Source organism: Phocoena sinus, chromosome X, assembly GCF_008692025.1.
Source record: "Phocoena sinus isolate mPhoSin1 chromosome X, mPhoSin1.pri, whole genome shotgun sequence".
Classification (NCBI taxonomy): Eukaryota; Metazoa; Chordata; class Mammalia; order Artiodactyla; family Phocoenidae; genus Phocoena; species Phocoena sinus.
Genome location: NC_045784.1, coordinates 4,670,438 through 4,688,734, shown reverse-complemented (window position 1 = coordinate 4,688,734; position 18,297 = coordinate 4,670,438). Strand labels below are relative to the sequence as shown.

The following is an 18,297-nucleotide window of genomic DNA, read 5'->3' as shown; positions in this document are numbered from 1 at the left end:
GCTTTGAGTTTTTGCTTTACGTATTTTGAAGGTCTGTTATTTGGTGCATACACATTTAGAATTGCTATATCTTCTTGATGAATTGACCTATTTGTCATTACAAAACATCCCTAGTTATCCCTGTTAACCGTCATTCGTTGTTCTAAAGTCCACTTGTCTTTTGTTAGTACAGCTACACTGACTCTTGATGGGTAGTGACATAATACATAGTTTTCAATCCTTTTTTTTGTTAAGATTTTTTTAATGTGGACCATTTTTAAAGTCTTTATTGAATTTGTTACAATATTGCTTCTGTTTTATGTTTTGGTTTTTTGGCCACGAGGCATGTGGGATCTTAGCTCCCCAATCAGGGATCCAACCCGAACCCCCTGCACTGTAGGGTGAAATCTTAACCACTGGACCGCCAGGGAGGTCCTTCAATCCTTTTAGTTTTAACCTATCTGAGTATTTATCTTTAAAGTAAGATTCTTGCAGACAGCGTGTATTTGGGTCTCACTTTTATTTTTGTTTTTCCATTCTGACAGTCCCTGACTTGGGCGTAATTATATTTACCAAGCTGTTATGTGAGGTCAGTATCTGCTGATATCCGTCATCTCTTCCATATTTGTGTTCATTTCTATTGATTGCCTTTTTCTCCTGGTTATGGGTTGTATTTCCTCCTTTGCAAGCATGGTAATTTTGATTGGATGTCGGACACTGACTTTTACATCCATCCAAGTGCTAGATTTTGCTGATTTAGTTGTCTTGGCGTGGAGTTGAGGGCCACATTTTCCTCTGAGCAGCTCATAGGACTGTTTCTCTGAAGGATCACAGTATCTGTTGCCTTTCTGAATGGGTTCAGGTATCGAAAAACGTGTCAATCTTTTCTGTAGCAATTGAGAAACTAGGGATATCGCCTTACATACTGACTGAAACAGCCGTGATTATCTGATTATTTAAGATACTATTTTAGATAAACCTTTGTGTGGATTTAGACATTACTGTTGTTGTAATCGGGTGTGTTGAAGGTGGAAAGTACTGTCATTTTTGTCACATTTCTTATAACTGGCGGCCTCTTAATTGGCTCCAAGGATAATACATTAACCTACGTGTTTCCTGGACTTAACCACCACCGTTGGTAGGAACGTGGAAGCGTGTCTTTCACGTGGCGTGTTGTTGTTATCGTTCACTGCGTTAAGCAGAGCCTTTTCACTGTCTGACCCCTTGGTAGGTGGTCCTGCAGCTTTGCTTCGGCAGCGACCTTTCCCTTCAGCCTCTGATGGGGGCCGGTTCAGGGTCCAGCAGTGTGAGGAATGCTGAATTGCTTTCTGTACAATACAGAGTTTCCTCAGAAAACGCCAAAAGCATAGTCCTTGTGTATTCATTGCTTTAAAACAAAACAAAACGAAGCCCTGTGTACTCAGTGCAGAGGCCCTTCCCTGGGTTGGCTCTGATAGGATTGACGAACACAGCAGCAGCATCCCGGTACCGTCACCTCTGTTACTTTGGGAGGTGCTAGCGCTGAGCCCTGAATCGCTCTCTGACGTTTCTGTTGCGTGGGGATGCCCCAGTGCTGACGACCCCTGTCAGGACAGTGTGAGCTCACACGATGTCTGGGCAGAGGCAGCAGAGCCAGGGCGGCAGAGCTGGCGCAGTGTCCCTGGAGGCCTGCGCCCGGTACCTCTGCTCCCCATCATCACTGACGCCCCGCCCCCCCGCCCCGCCCCCAGGTGTGGAGAAGCTGATCCACCACCTGCGGAAGCACGGCGTGCCCTGTGCCGTGGCCACCAGCTCAGGGACCGCATCCTTCCAGATGAAGACCAGCAGACACGAGAGCTTCTTCAGCTTGTTCCATCACGTCGTCCTCGGCGATGACCCCGAAGTGAGGAGTGGGAAGCCGGAGCCAGACATCTTCCTGGCGTGCGCCCGCAGGTTTTCTCCCGCCGCTCCCGTGGAGCAGGTAAGCGGCAGCGGGCGTGCAGGTTACGCCGTGCGCAGGCGCAGGGTCTCTGTGTCCACGTGGACAGCTGCTGCGCGGCACTCCCGAGGACTCAAGGAGAGGGCAGTGGGGTCACCGGGTGGAAGGTGCGTGGGGAGATCCCTTCGTTTTGTGGCTGAGTGCAGCCACCCCAAGTCACCTGGCCAGTGAGTCCCGGCCAGAATTGTCTGGGGTGCCCGAATGTAAGAAAGCCTAGGCTTCGCAGAGCACTGCCTGACGGGCACTTTGCAGGGAAGGTGGGCCTTCAGTGATGCATGGCGACGGTGTCCTTATTTGTAACGAGCAGCCTTGGACACACACGTTCCCTGCAGTTCAGCAATTCAGACGTAAGTCGGCAACGCTCACCACCCCTCCCCCCAAACGCTTCTCGGTTTCTCCCCTGCCAGGGGGCCGCAGGCGGAGCTCTGTCCTGCCTCTGTGGGCTGCTTCCTTATGCCGGTCCGTGCTGGAGCTGGGGAGGTGGTGTCTGAGCCCAGGAAGAGTGCTGAGAGTGTGCGACAGGGCTTGTTCGCTTCTGCTGAGTCTCTGCGCGGCTCATGGGGGCTGGTGAGACGGAGGAGGGGGAAGAAGCCTCAGCCACCTGCAGAGGCAGATTCCAGAACACCTGGGGCTTCTCGAGAGCGGTTGCTGCTGGTGACCCACGTGTGTCCACAGCAGGCGGGGCGTCCCTCGGGGTGACGGTGCTCCTGCCTGGTCCCTGCATCCAAGGGTGCCGTGCTTCGTGGGGCACGGGTGCAGGGAAGAGCCTTTCCGTGAGAGATCTTCTCACCGTCTGCCTGTTACTAACGCGGCCTTTGCCACACTAACCACGAGCGCAGGGAAGGTTACTCAGAAGCCTGCCTCCCGATGCAGCTGACAGTGGCAAACATTGTGGAGTGATGTGTTTTTTGGGCCCGGGGCCTAACTGACTACACTGAACCTGTAAGGGCCGTCGAACTGTGTAACCCCTCGGGCTTCCTCTGATTCTCAGACGCCTGCTGGGCGTCCCACGATTCAGCGCACTTCTGACGCTAAGGACCTGGAGTCAGCGCCGACCCCCGGGTTGGGGGCTCAGCCCCCGAGACTGCCCCTGCTGCGGATGCCAGCCTCCGACGAGGTACCCAGGCCCCTCGTGCTTCTCCCATCCGGCCACAGACGTGGGTTCCCACACAGCCCCCTTCCCGGTTGTTATAATTCACTAGAATGACTCACCGAACTTCGGAACACGCGACTTGCGTTCACTGGTCTAGTTTAGGAGTACAGCTCAGGAGCAGCCCGGTGGAAGAGCTGCTTAGCCTAAGGTCTGGGTGCCAGGGTGCTGGCGCTTCCATGCCCTCTCTGGGCACGCCACCCTCCCAGCACCCCCTTGTATTCAGAAGCTCCAAGAACCTTAGGGCTTTCTGTGGAGGCTCCATTACCTGGCACTGCTGGTTAAACCATGGGCCTTTGTTGATTGCATCGCCGGGCCTGCAGGTTGGGGTGGGGTGCAAGCTGCAGCGCTGTAATCCTGCCTGGTCTTTCTGTCCACCAGCCCCCATCCCGAAGGCATCTGGGGCCCAGGACTGTCACTCATTAGCATAAGCTGACATGTGCTTGAAAGGAGATTATTACAAATAATGAAAAATGTTCTGATTGCCCAGGAAATGCCAAGGGTTTTAGGAGCTCTGTACTGGAAACCAGGGGCAAAGGCCAAATATATATATTTTTTATTACGCGACAGCCAGAAGAATCATTGCATGTCATTGAGCAATGGCGGCAGTGCGTTCCTCGCAGTACAAGTATGCGGACGGATTCAACTCAGCAGTTGCATGACCAGGGTGGAGCCTGTGATGGCCCAGCCACTAAGCCACAGAGTCAAAGATGAGGCCTCAGGGCTGGTGGGACGGGTCCTGCCTGCAGTGTGGTTCTGCTTCTTACATCAGAACATCTTTGTGTCCACGTGTTTGCCATCCTACGACAGATTCCATACAAATGCGTTCTCCTTCCCTAAGAACTTCTTAAAGAATTTCCCATCCCTTCAGGTGATAAAACCCTCCTCCTAGAAGGGCCATCTTCTTTGTGTGGTGCAGGTAGAGTGAGGTGCCACCCTGAGCAGACTGGTTCCAGAGCAGCTCAGAGTTAGGAGCGCCTGCTTGTAGCCGTCTTCGCAGCTGAGAAGATGAGATGCTGACCCGTCGTGTCCTCCTTCGTTTGGATGTTCAGGGAGGAGGGTGCTGCCTTTCTTTCTACTCCAGGCAGTCCTTCCTTTGCCGGGCACCCTATTCATGGAAACATGGCGTTGCCAGGTTTTCAAGTGTGTGTGCGAACCAAGTTTATGGGGAGACCACACGCCGGCTTTGCATGAGGCCAGTTGCAAAGCAGCTGCGGGAGAGGAGGGCACGACTGTGCGGCTCCAGTCTATACGGGCGGGAGTTCCCCTTGGTGAGACGCCGAGGCGCCGAGGCAGAGCTCGGACATCCCTGTTGTCCACGGTGACAGTGTTCTAGGCACATCAAAGGAAAATAAGCACGTGCGTATCTGAGGAGTAGTCTCGCTCCTAGAAGCGCTCTCCACCAGTTACCCTTGTTAGTCACCCACACTTATTGACGCAGCTGTTTGTCTTGCAGAAATGAAACCTGTCTTGTCCTGCTTCCTAGGCAGATACAGTTAAGGTGTTTGGGTTTTCCTCAGATGTGCCTGTTGTAGGAGGAAAGGACAGTGTTGATCGGCTCCTGGTTGTGGAGGCCCACCACCCGTTTTGTACTTGCATTTGTCTTCCAGATTCAGGAAGCAGTTGCAGAGAGGCTCATGGAAGCATGAGACTGCTCTTAGGTCGTGTCCTGCCGCTTCCTCTTTGATGCAGTGCAGGCGCCAGCACGTAGGGGTGACGAGCCTCGGAGTTGAAGGGCATTTCATGCAGTTATCAAGTCCCTAGAGAGAGTCACGGTTGCCGTCGGGAATTACGATTCTGTGCGTGTCACCAAATTAATCTGGTACAGTAGTACTAATAGGACTGTAGTAAAGCACAAGTAGCATAAAAGGGGGAATTTATGTTGTCACGTTAGTCACCGTTTTACTAGGAGAAAATGCCTAACAGAGCTGGCATTCAGCACGTGTTCATTGCAAATGTCCTAAGTTATTTATGTATCATTCTTTTGTGCTTAAGATATGCAAAAATACGGTGCCATCTTCAAAAGTCACTTTAACCCATCTTCATGCTCAGGCGTACTCACTGAATACTTGTTGTATGCCAAGGGGGGACCTGGCATACGGGAGCCCCCACTGAATCCCAGGGGCCCCGCAGGGCAGAGGTTATCATTGCCCCAGCTTTCACAGCACCTGGGCTTCTGGAGGCTTGCAGACAGGAGCGACGGTGCTCAGAGTCCAGGGCAGGTTGAGGGAACAAGTCGGGAGTCACCCCAGCCCCCCTGGGTGTGTGTGCTCTGCCACTTCAGTGCCTCGCCGCAAAAATGCACATCTTTGTTGCAAAATAAAAATGCCATCATTTACACAGGATTGCTTGTGTTGATATTTACTAGTACATTACAAGTAAAACCTGAAATCAGTGTTTAAAAGCATGGCAATCACTACTTTGGATACATATTTTTCTTGTTAATGTTCACAGCTGAATTTCAGGATTTTTTTTAATGAACAATTATTTCTTTTTTTAAAGAATCACGGTCATTTTATTTATTTATTTTGGCTGCCCCGGGTCTTAGTTGCAGCACGTGGGATCTCTAAGGTGTGGCGTGCGGACTCTTAGTTGCGGCACACAGACTTCTTAGTTGCAGCTTGTGAACTCTTAGTTGTGGCACGCATGCAGGATCTAGTTCCCCCGACCAGGGATCGAACCCGGAACCCCCTGCATTGGGAACGCGGAGTCGTACTCACTGGACCACCAGGGAAGTCCCCAGAGTTTTCTTTTGAATTACTTTTTTGTGTTGTTTTGAAGAAAGTCTCGCACATTAAGCCTTTATATACCTAGAGAGTTAAAAAATGGCAAATGTATTTTAACTTGAGTTCTGATTAACTGTACAATGTCTTCATCATATAACACTCAGACCATTTCTTCAATTACAGAAGTCATCACCTGAGTTGACTTTTCAATATGTGAAATGGCAATTAATATATTTTACATAATCTCTTGACAAAGAAACATGTTAATTTAAAAATCATTCTCTGTATCTCTTTTTATTGTGTATTGTCTGTATGGCCAAAGTCTGCAGACAGGTGTAGGCTGTCAGGTGTTACTGCTGGAAGAGCTACTTCACCTCCCAGAATAATGGGAATCAAGTGGGTGCATTGCTTCTGGCAGATTGAAAGTTAACAGGACTTCCCTGGTGGCGCAGTGGCTAAGAATCCGCCTGCCAGTGCAGGGGACGCAGGTCCGAGCCCTGGTCCGGGAAGATCCCATATGCTGCGGAGCAGCTAAGCCCGTGCGCCACAACTACTCAGCCTGCACTCTAGAGCCCGCAAGCCACAACTGCTGAGCCCCCGAGCCACAGCTGCTGAAGCCCGCGTGCCTAGAGCCCGTGCTCCGCAACAAGAGAAGCCACTGCACTGAAAAGGCCACACACCACAACGAAGAGTAGCCCCCGCTCGCCACAACTAGAGAAAGCCTGCATGCAGCAACGAAGACCCAAAGCAGCCAAATAAACAAATAAATAAATAAATACATAAAATTAGAAAAAAAAAAGAAAAGAAAGTTAAAACTTGGCGGCCAGGTGAGATGAGCTGCGCTTCTGTCTTTGGGGGATTGCATACTCTTTAGTCAGTGTCTCACTTCTGAACACCCCGTTAGGGGCATAGTGGTGCTTGAGTTTCTCCTGGCGGTGTGGAGAGTCACCGGGCCATAGTCAGCCACCTTCGGGGCCTCAGGGAGACTGCACATCCCTGGCCATTGCTGCCCAGGCCTCATGCCCGTCTTCTCCTGTCACCCAGAACCACTGAGGAAAATACGGAGGCCTCTGGTCACTGGTCTTGGTATTATTTCACGTCTCTTGCAACCTGATGTACCAGGCCCTCCCTTATTTCATTAAAAAAAAAAAAGATCTCAACTATTCCTTTCATAACTCCTCCCATTACACATCTTTTCTTTCATCCAGCCTGCCTTTGCTTGGTATCCCTACTGACTTTCTGTGGACTAGGTTGCTTGCTTTCTGAAATTCCATTGTCGAGGGGGGAAAAAACGTTTTCTGTACCCTCTTAGGTTTTGTGGTTGGGGGCCTGTAAATTAAACGGACAGAAGACATTAACAAGAGAAAATACAGATTTCTATTTGTGTAAGCATGAGGCAGTTCCCAGAAAAATACGACTCAAAGAGGCAGTGAGCACCTGGGGCTTATATACCATCTTAATAGGGGTTGGGGAGAGACAGAGCGGCGCTTCTGGTAGAAGAGACGACTTTTAGGAAACATGAATGGGCTCTTAGGAGAACAGGTGCGAGACGTGGTAGTTGCATGACATGTCTGTTTACACAATTTCTTATCCAGGCTCTGACCTGTGCAGACTTCTCTTCAGCCATAAAAGTCAGCCTTCCCGGGTTGTAAAACTCCTGGGGAGGGGATTTATGGCAGTTGAATTCTTTAGGGAGGCTCTGCTTTTAGGAAGATAAGGAGAATTTAGAAAAAGCCTCGCCCTGCAGCTGTTGATTCTCCCATGTCTTCAGCTCAGAATAATCCTTGAGCTCCCGTGGCATGTTCTGGGCCCCCTTCACCACCGAGCGGTCCCTGTTTTTTTCCCCAACTCCCCATCGTCACTTTCTTGCTTCTTCCTGTGAATATTCAGCCTCTGGTTGGCCAGCGGTAAGGCCTCCGCTTGCCGAGCTGCCTGGCCTCTGCATTTCTGAATGACCTCAAGTCCTGCCTTCACCCAAGCAGTTTCATCTCCCACGGGGCCTCAGGGAGTCCTGCTTTCCAGGAGCCCTTGGCCTGGCTCCCACCTGAGCCAGCTGGTCCCATGCCAGCCCCAGGGACCCCCCCGCCCCCCACCCCAGACCGCACCAGGAGCTGTGATCCCTGTGTTGCACCACGTGTTTTCTCTGTTCTTTGTGTGTTTGTACGTGTGGTTGTGCAGTCTTCACATATTGGCAGTCCGAAAGAATGATGGTTCTCATTAGGCCCTCGTAACAGCATGTACATATAACCCATCTATTTTAAGCCACCATCACAGAATGAAAATTTGACAGGGCTCCAGACACTGAGAAGGATGAGTTGTATCTTGGATTTGTGAAAAATTAAATAGTCGTGCCCACAGGTAACCTTCATAGACACACAGAGTTCTGCTAGGGTCGGGGAGCAATGACTCAACTGCCAGGGCTAAGAAGAACGTCTTCCTCTGTTCCCAGCTTTGCCTTTGTAAAGCTATAAACCGCGTGTGTGCTCGTGTCATTAGCTCTGATTCTGTGTCGCTCTGCCTGGCTCCTGACAGCGCCCCTTTGCCCGGCCGCTTCCTCCCTCGCTGGTGACCCCGGGGCTCCGTCGTAGCTTCCCCTTCTGTGTTACTAGCCTGTCATCAGCGGGGAAGGGGGGTTGCTGTATTGGGGTAAAAAAAAGTCTGTCTGCAAAGGCTTCTTAGGCAGCGACAATGAACAAGATACCTCAGAAACACTGGATTACTCGTATGCTAGCTTAAACAAATACTGAGTTAATAGTCCCCAGTAATTTCCACGGACGGCATCTGACAGATTCAAGGGTGATCTTCCGTTTTTTTTAGAGGGCGTCCCCAGTGGCTACATCCCCGGCACTTTGTTTGTTTAAACTAGGGTGACTGAGTCCTCGCCATCGGCCAGATCCTGTGCAGTGCTAGCTCTGAATCTCCGTGTTCCAGGGACCCACCTAATCCCAGGCCAGTGGGGATGACTGGTTCCCCCTTGTTTAAGTCCAGACTTGGCAACAGCTTGTCCTAAATGCTGGCAAGAGGATCCAGATCTCTTTGAGGGATGCTGGGGGTCTTGGACCAGTTCTTCAAAGCTCTCCTAATTCTAAGAGTCTTGGGCATAAACTGGATGAAGATGGAATCCCTCCCTGTTTTCTAAAACACAGCAGCATCGGTCCCCAGGTGAATGCACAAGGAACGGGGATGTGAATTCTGCACAAGTAAAGAAGACTGGCCACTGGGTTGGGAGTTTCTTGCCAGGGTCCTTTCTGTGGACCATCAGCAGATTAGAGCATGGTTTGTTTTATTAGCCGAAGGCCTCCTAGCACAATCAGAGGGTGTGCCGGTTGTATACTGTGTTATTCTCCCCACAGTTAGCCAGGTGAATTTTGTGAATTTTAAATGTGAATTTCGGTGCTTAACATTGGACCAGTTGCCCACGTTCCTTTCCACCTCTGCCCTAACAAATGACCACAAGCTTGGGGACTTGGAACAACGCAGATTTTTATGTCACTGTTCCATAGGTTGGAATTCCGGGCCTGGCATAGCTGGGTCCTCCGCTCCAAGTCTCACAGGCATGAAACCAAGATGTTGGCTGGCTGGGCTCCTCCCAGGAGGCGCTAGGGAAGGACCATGCCCAGGCTCATCAGGTGGCTGGTGGAACCCATCTCCTTATAGGTAGGACTGGAGTCCCCGTCTCTTAGCTGGGTGTCCTGGGCTCCGCCCTCAACCCCTCGAGGTCTCGCTCTGGTCCTGACAGTGGGTCTTACATCACAGAGCCAGCACTGGTGCATCCGACCCTGCTCATGCTTGACCTCACTCCTTCTGCAGCATCTCTCCCTCTCCAGCCAGAGAAGGCGCTCTGCTTTTAGGGGCACACCTGGCTAGAGGAGCCCTCAGCCTTTCGGCCAGGACACCCTCCCTGTCTCCAGCTCCATAGCCTGAAGCCCTTCTGCAAAGTCCCCTTTACCGTGTAAGGGACCCCATTCATAGGTTCTGGGGCTTCAGGGGTGGGCATCTTTGGGGACCAGTCTGCCCACTGCAGTGCCTACTCTCAGTTCCAGTTTTCCCACTTATAAGACGGAGATAAGAATATTAGAAATGTTAGAAATGACATTTGCTGCAGGAATAAAGCTTCTCCCAGGCCCTCTGCTGCTGACTTTCTCCCTCTACGTTGTTCTTTGCTGCTTCTACATCATATTCCGTAGGGGTTCACATTCCTGATTCTTCCAGAGTCTCCGCACAGCACCTGGCTGCTGATCCACTGCCCCGTCTGCAGGTCCTGAGGTGCTCTTGGTCACCAGGAGGCTGGCGGCCACACTCACAGGCAGGCCTGGGTCCAGGCTGGACCAGGACTCACCCAGTTGGGATGACGTATCAGTGCCTGTGAGTCGGAGCTCTTCACTGCCCCTGTTCTATTAGACACTAAAATTGAGTCAGGGGCTGAAATGATTGAAGTCTATAAGAAGGTGAATGCATGGGATATGAAACATTCTCACCCCACTAATATATTCTCAAGGTAGAGGAAGAAAGCTAATACAATGCTATATTTATTGGTCCTTTACTTGACTGTTCTGCCTGCAAACACTGCTGTTGTTGCTATAGTCTGTTTTGAAGGTAAATAGTACTTGCACTGTTTCTTTTACCAGCAGCTAAAAACGCCTACTGCACAGGGTCCCTGGGGCACGTGTTGGGGTCCCTGGAGGACCACAGAGCGCCCCGGTCCTGAGTAGTTTTTGTGGCTCTCACCCCACCGTGCTGAGTGTCCACTGCCCAGTGTCCAAGAAGCAGAAAACCAGGGTGTGGTTCTGTGGCCACACAGGGATCCACACGATGCAGAGGGCTCGGGTCAGCTTGGACCCTTGGCTGGTAGATGCCCCACCCCCGCATTGGTAAACCCCAAGAAGAGACTTGCAAACTCAGGGCTTGCTGTTTATACTTCTTGAGAACATTTCTTGGCCCACGTGGACCCAGGATGCCTTCCTGACTGCTCTGCGCCCACCTTCAGGGACCTCATGCGTCTCCACAGTGTCCGCTGCCCCTCCGGGGTGACCTGACCACGCGACCTCTTGTGTACCCTTTGCCCAGAGCTCCTTACGTCTTCACGCACTTCCGTTCCTAGTGAAATAAAAGCGTAACCCAAGTGCCAGAGCTGGTTGACGTTCAAAGTGAGCATTTGCATCATCTGATTTTATTCATTATAGGCGTTTTAAGTTAACGTTCTTATGTACAGGGAGGATTCAGACCATTCCGAGAAGACAAGGCCAAGGACTTGATTTGCACTAACGTGAATTTTGCCATGGTCAGGTGTATCTTCTTGAAGTTTTTCCCAGATGTATTCCTCAGAGCACTAATTACGGGGGACATTCATTGGTTTTCTCTGAAAACACATTTCCACATTTGCGAAACTTCTCCATCAAACTCAAAACAATGGGTTTATCCAGGGCAGTCCTTCCGGAAACTTTTTTTATGCTGATTTTTGTATGTCACGAATCTCCAGTCCCTCATTCAATGTAAAGAATCTCCTTTTTGCAGTCGATCTCTCTGGACCGCTGCATCAAAGAACATTCTGGAAACCTTGTACCTAATGACGTCCTAGTAGACAGTTTATCTTTATTTTATTTATTTTATTTTCATTGCAGTGCAGTTGCTTTACAATGTTGTGTTGGTTTCTGCTGTACGGCAAAGTGACTCAGCTATACGTATACGTATATACCCTCTTTTTGGGATTTCCTTCCCATTTAGGTCACCACAGAGCACTGAGTAGAGTTCCCTGTGCTATACAGTAGTTCTCATTAGTTGCCTATTTTATGCATAGTATCAGTGGTGTATATATGTCAATTCCAATCTCCCAATTCCTCCCCACCCCTCTCCCCCTTGGTATCCAATATACTTGTTCCCTACAGTCTGTGTCTCTATTTCTGCTTTGCAAATAAGATCATCTGTACCATTTTTCCAGATTCCATATATATGCATTAATATACGATACTTGTTTTTCTCTTTCTCACTTACTTCACTCTGTATGACAGTCTCTAGGTCCATCCACAACTCTGCAAATGACCCAATTTCGTTCTTTTTTATGGCCAAGTAATATTCATTGTATATATGTACCACATCTTTTTTATGCATTCCTCTGTTGATGGATGTTTAGAAATGAACATTAATACTACTATTGAGAGATGAAGAAAAAGATCAGAAGCCTCCCCTGGAACTAAGCACATCTTCACTTCCAGAAGTGCTGAATTAGCTATGGTTGTGTGTAAAAGAAAGCTTTCATCTGGTTGGTGGGCACTCAGTGGGTTCTCAGGATTCAGGCGAGTAAAGAGCGTAAGTACCAGAGAGTAAATCCTGGAGGGCCTTGCCTTCATAGGCCTGTCATCATCTGGAAACAGGTGGCTGGGCCATAAGTAACAGCTGTTCGCATCCAGAGGACTGAAGAGAGGCCTCCTGCATCGGCAGCAGTGACACGTCAACTCCCAGAACAGCGGCCTGTCCGTCCCCTTGCTTGGGAACGAAGAGTTTAACCCCCTCCAGGTCCAGTAATTACGTAGACTTTCCCTGCGTGTGTATCGCTTCCCAAAGTAACTGTCAGCCTCTCCTGTACACGACGTTTGCAGGCGGAGTGGAAAAATCACTTAGGCAGGTCTTCAAAGGTGCCCTCTGTCCTATGATAATTCTGTTTATGGCTTAAGCCTCTTCAGTAGCTATGCCCAAAGGCAGACAAAACGTGCTGTGCTTCTGCTCTTCTAGGCATTTTTGGAATTAGGTCATCCAGGAAACATTTATTTCCTTTCCCCAAACTGCAAGCAGTTGTGATCTAAGAAACCTCCGAGTGGTTCTTCCTCCGAGAGAGTGCTACCTGGAGATGACACACAGCTCACTGTTAGACGTATTGTAATAGTGTGCTTGGGCGGCCAGAGCGCACCATCACAGGCTGGGGGGTAGAAACAGCAGCCCGCGTATCCTCGCGGTTCTGGGGGCCAGACGTCCAACAGGAGGGTTCTGGCAGGTTCTGCCTCAGGTGAGCGCAAGGGGAGGGCCAGACAGAGCAGCTTCCCCTTCCTCTTGGAAGGACCCTAACCCTCTCTGATGAGGGTGCCCTTGGGACTCATTTCACCTGAAAACCATTCTAGGGACCCTGTATCCAAATACCTTGGGTGTTAGGGTTTAACGTTTGAATCTTGCGGAAAACAATTCGGCCCGTAGTATGTATTTCGACATGGTAGCCATGCAGGGGGATAATCTTCAAGGCTGGTGTCATAGTTTAGATCTCAACACGTGAAACTAATAGGGACCTTGAGTCAAACCTGTGTTTCACGAGTATCGTGCAGAAGGCCGAGGAAAACACTGATTTTGCCCATTTACTTGAATATGTAGAGGAGGTAGGAAGATGAAAGAAAGTATTCTGATGACCATTTAGAAACAAATAACACTTGTTTTATGAATCTTTAAAATACTCAGAGCCTTTGAGAGCCTTGCTGGGCTTTTCATTGGTTCCTGACAAAGTGGTGAACACAGAATCTGTATTGTTAAAAGAGAAAATGAGAAAAAGGTTTTTGAGCTATCTTGAAGTCCTTTGCTCAGCACTTAATTTACACGCACATACTTTAAGATGGACGACGAGAGGGCCTCGCGATGTAGCTTTCATGAATAAAATGACAGAGAATTCCTTAGGAAGCTTCCCGCCCATGCCCGCCAAGTTGTTAAATACTACATTTTTCAAAGGCTTTCCTCAAAAGGAAAAGGAATCCATTTAGTGGTGTGATTCATTCATGTATCTAGCCTGTAACTCTAGAGGATTTTTTTATGCATATGTTTATCTCAGTACTGGCTTTATTCTTTTATTTTCAGACTAAAATTAATTCAGTAAGACAGCAACTCTGCAGTGTGCAGGGGATACTGACCTCAGCATCAGACACTTATGTAGAGACCACAGCACAGTTCAAATCTGCTTTACCTATAGATAGGTGGATGAGTGGGTGGGTGTGTAGGTAGGTAGGTAGATAGGGATGGATGGATGGGTGGATGCTTGGATGGATGGATGGTGGGTGGATGGATGGATGGATGGTGGATAGATGGATGAATGGGTGGATGGGTGGATGGATGGATAGATAAAAAGATGAAGAATATGAACAAAAGTAGTAATAAACAGCAAAACACATGCAAACTTCAGTCATTTTTACAACAGTACTTAAAGGTTTATTATTTAAGTAAACATGCAATGAAGTGTATACATATTTGATATCACAATATTGTGGTACTTGTTTATGGGTAATTCACTGACAAAGAACAAGAGACCAGTAAAACTTAAACCTTAGATATGAGCACTGTTAATAAAAAGTTAATCAAAAAACTTTAAGACCTCCTCAAAGTTTTCATGCCTCATAGTGTGAAAATTGAACTTGCTACTCTAAAATTAATGTATGGAATCAAATCTACTGCCAAAAGTGATATAATGGAAGTTTCAACTTAAAAGTAGTGGTTTAGTTGAAAACTGTTTTAGTGCTTAGATTTGGATTATCCATGGCTTTATATACAGTGAAAAATCATGGATGCTGCTTTAGGGGGTACTTAAATTTGCATACACGTAATGCCAGGCCCTGAGAGGCTTCAGAGTGAACCAGAGTGACTTCATGTCAAAGTTTGTGTGTTACTGAGCAAAAGGAAGAGCTTCCTTCCCTAGAGACGATGTAATCACATGGAAAAAGTTCACTAGTTCCAGAAAAGTGTACCACTTAAAATGTACACTTGTACTTGTTTGAAATGTAAAATTAGTTATCAAGTGTCATCTCAGGTGGGTCTGGACCTGAAGGGAATAGGTGCATGGGATTGAAGATGAGTCCCTGTTGGCCTGAGCTGATGAGGAAAAGCACAGTGAGGGCCATAACTCCGAACGTGTGGGAACCCAGTGTATAAACCATCCCTTGGAAGTAAGGGGAGGGGGCCCCAGGCCATCTGATGACACACCTAGCAGACGGGTCCAACATTGCTTCTGGGGCTGCAGCTCACCTGGCCCCACTGCTGCCTTACCTGGTTCCCCTTCTGCCCGCCACTGTCGCTGAAGCTCCATCCCTCCTGGGCCGTCTGCTCATCTCAGAGAAATGCAAGGCTGTCTCGGGCCCCTCCTTGTCTCCCATTTTCCCTCCTCCTGGTTGCAACTCCACACCCAGCCCCCCCGTGCGCTCCCACCCAGCCCCCCTCTGCTCACACCCAGCCCCCCTCCTCTCACACCCAGCCCCACTCCGCTCACCCACGGCATAGGCAGGCCCCTCATCTCTCTGCCAGACCCTCCCACAGTGGACTCAAACCCAGGCTGTCACAAAGCAAGCTCTCTTTCCCTCCACCAAAACGGCAGTCCCAGTGCCCTCCGCATCAGAAAGGTCGGACTCTCCTTTGCGTCAACGTCCAGGGCATTGTCCATCAAACTCCCTGTTGCCTTTGAAGGATCTCCCTAATCCCGTCCACCTCCCTGCATTCTCTCCGCCACCGTCAGACAAAGGTTCAGTTCTGTGCAATTCCATAGTTACCACATGAGCCATCTTAGTTCCCTGATGCTCCTGTTGGAAGTACCTCCTAGCTACCCCGCCCCCAGCCCGTGGTTCAGACGAGCAGCGTGGGCGAAGGTCGCGGACGTGGGCTGCCTTACAGGGCACTCCTGAGTCTGAGCACCTTCAGAGAAGTGGGTTCGGCACCTCTGTGAGCTATAAGCCCCTGAAATACTCCCTTCACCCACCTGGTGGTTGGAAATGTCATTCTTTCTAAATTAAACCCCTCAAGCTACAGTTTAATTAAGCTCATCTGCTCTCCTGGAGATGGAATTCAGATATATTTTAGCTTTCAGCTTGGTAAAGTGAAAAAGAACACTGGATTCTGGAGACCCGGGCACAGTTCCCAAATTCTGTCACCTGCCTGCTGGTGTGACCTTCAGCTCACCTCTGAGCTTCCCAGGCTCAGATCCCTCAGCCATGACAGTGACAGGAGAGGGCTGGGCTGGCCGCTGCCCTCGAGGGTGACACTCTGCGGCCCCTGTGTTGCTTTGAGTCCCGACCAGGGCGCTTCCGCCACCTCCGCGAATTCAGCAGGCGGTCTTCATGTACTCACTCCTGGCCCAGCACCGTGAGAGGGCGCCTTCCCCGCAGCCCTGCCTGCTTACAGCCAAGCACAAGCTGTGAGAAGAGTACTCCTGACCGGCAGCTTCCTTGAAGTACTGGAAGTGTGTCCTGGGGTACCTGCTATGTGTGCTGTGCCCAAAACTCACTCCACTGGTGAAACGATTGCATCCACACCCGTCCACAGAATCTTGGGCCGAGGGCCGAGGTGCAGGTGGGCGAGGGAGGGCAGGCGTTCTACTCCCCTGGCCTCTGCACCTGCTGCAGCCCCTGCAGAGCCTTTCTTACAGGGACATTTCTTCGGCAGACACCAAAGTACACATCTCCAGTCACGCTTTACAAGTAGGTGTGAGCGAGTTAAGGTTAGGTGCAACCAGTCAGTTCTGGGTGGGAAGGGCTGGTCTGGTCACTGAGGGAACAATGAAGTGTTGAAAAGGAAGAAGAGAGACAAAGGCTCTGTTAGCCACATGTGGCCTTTAGAAACTGCCCGGACATATTTTGGTACTTGCCGGGAAAACATACTTCCTCCTTTTTGTTTGTGTAAGGTGTGAGCTGTATTGCTTTAGCTTATGTCTTTCAGTGGTGTTATGATTCAGTGGTTTTATGACTGTTAAGTCCTGTTATGAACAGGCATAGTCTTTCCAGGTAACTTTCAAAGGTTTATTCTTTGGTTTCAGTAGAGAGACAAGCCGTGCGGTGACTATTCATACAGTGTCCACGATTCTAGGCTCTGGGTAACTTTCCCTACGAGTGGTCCTCAGGAGACCATTAGGTCTTAGGAATCAGGGCACAGCATAAGGAGCACATAAAAACCTTTTGAGGCATTTTCACAGGTGCTCCAAAATCTAGTTGTTCTGCTTTGTATTTCTGCTCCTTGTAAGAAGGAGGGGAAGCCCTACGATTCCCGGTGCTGTCCGTGTGCTGCCAGGGCTGGGGTCGGCCACCTGGACCCATCGCTGGTGCTGTCCTCCGCAGGATCCGCGTCGTGTGTGTGGTTCCTGCCCTGCATTTGGCTGCTCTATTCAGCTTGTGTGAGGAGGGCAAGGCCGGGGCAGAGGGACCGAGGGGTCCAGTTTCCTGTATCATACACCCTCCAATGCACTGGCTGATTCCGATACCAAACGCAGGCGTGTGTGCCCAATGACGCACGCTGAGGCCAAGCAGCACTCAGACTTTGGAGTCTGGAGCAGAGAAAGGTTTACCGCAGTGCCTGGCAAGCAGACGGTGGCTCATGCCCCCCAAAACTCCAGACTCCCCCAAGAGTTTCAGCAAAGCATTTTGAGAGGCAAGTTGAAGAAGCAGCGTGGATAGTCGCTGCAAACTTCTTGGTGCCAGAATCCTTTGTTCGTGCAACTGTCCACATAGGTCCGGTCGCGGTGTTCATGTAAACCTCCAGTAAGACAAATGGTATTCTTTGTTCTGCAACTTTTTATCTCTACCTGAATGGGAAGGTGTTACACCTTTAAAGGTCAGAGCCTTGAGAATGGGCTCTCCTGTGTATTTCAGGCTACAGGCAACATTCTTAACTGGAAGCTAAAGCAATAGCATACAAAGGCTAAAGTTAAAGAAGCAGATCCAATATGGAGTCGTATTTGTTCTTCCCTATCACAGTCTGCTTTTAAAAACGTCAAGTTCTCTTTTAACTTCTCCGCACTTCTCGGATTCTTGTTGACCCACGGGAAGGGTCCAGCTGGTGCTCGTGGAAGGCGTTTGTTGGCCACAGGAGAGGAGGCAAAGGAAAGGAACTTTAGGAGCTCCTGACACAATGTATACAATCAGGGTTTCTGCTATTCTTCTGACCATATTTACAACACAGACTACAATCGCTTTTGACCTTTCAGAACAGTCGGCATCAAGAGGCTGTGTGCAAACTCCCCGTCCTGTCTGCCGGGCTTTGCCCTGAGTCCTTTCGAGCGCCCAGCCTTACTTATCTGCCTGGACACACTTCCAACGGCCCTCCTGCTGCAGAAGCCTCACACATCCCTCCTGCCTGTTGTCCTTCAGGCTGGCCTCCCTGACGCCTGCCACCCTTCACTCTGCCGCATGTGTCCTAAACATCGCGTTTCACATCTCCGTGCTGCGTTGGGGTGATTCATTCCAGGATTAGGTGGGGACAAAGGATAAATTGGAAACAGAAACCAATAAACGGTGCGCGCCTGCAGAGAGAGTGAAACCTTCAGAAACAGGGTGTGTCAGTGACGCCGCCTGTATTAGCCGTAAGTACCTACGGAGCTTTTCCCGATCACGCCACCGTTCCTCCTTTTATTTCCTGGAGCTTAAACGGCATGTGGACAGAGCATGTGGACATTCATCTGTATTTCCTGGAGCTTAAAGGGCATGCGGGTGAGCTGTCAGGTGTGAGTGGGCTGACCACTG

General features: G+C 49.8%; 1 protein-coding gene across 2 annotated transcripts in view; it reads left to right on the top strand.

Moving 5' to 3' along the window:
* PUDP (pseudouridine 5'-phosphatase) overlaps positions 1 to 18,297 on the top strand; it is a 370,323-nt gene that overhangs the window by 49,419 nt on the left and 302,607 nt on the right. For both annotated transcript variants that reach the window (XR_004348107.1, XM_032620277.1), the window contains exon 3: positions 1,710 to 1,939. Coding sequence is in view for 1 of the 2 variants with exons in the window: in XM_032620277.1 (XP_032476168.1) it covers positions 1,710 to 1,939 (230 nt within the window). In the remaining variant the exon portion in view is untranslated. The remainder of the gene's footprint in view (positions 1 to 1,709; positions 1,940 to 18,297) is intronic.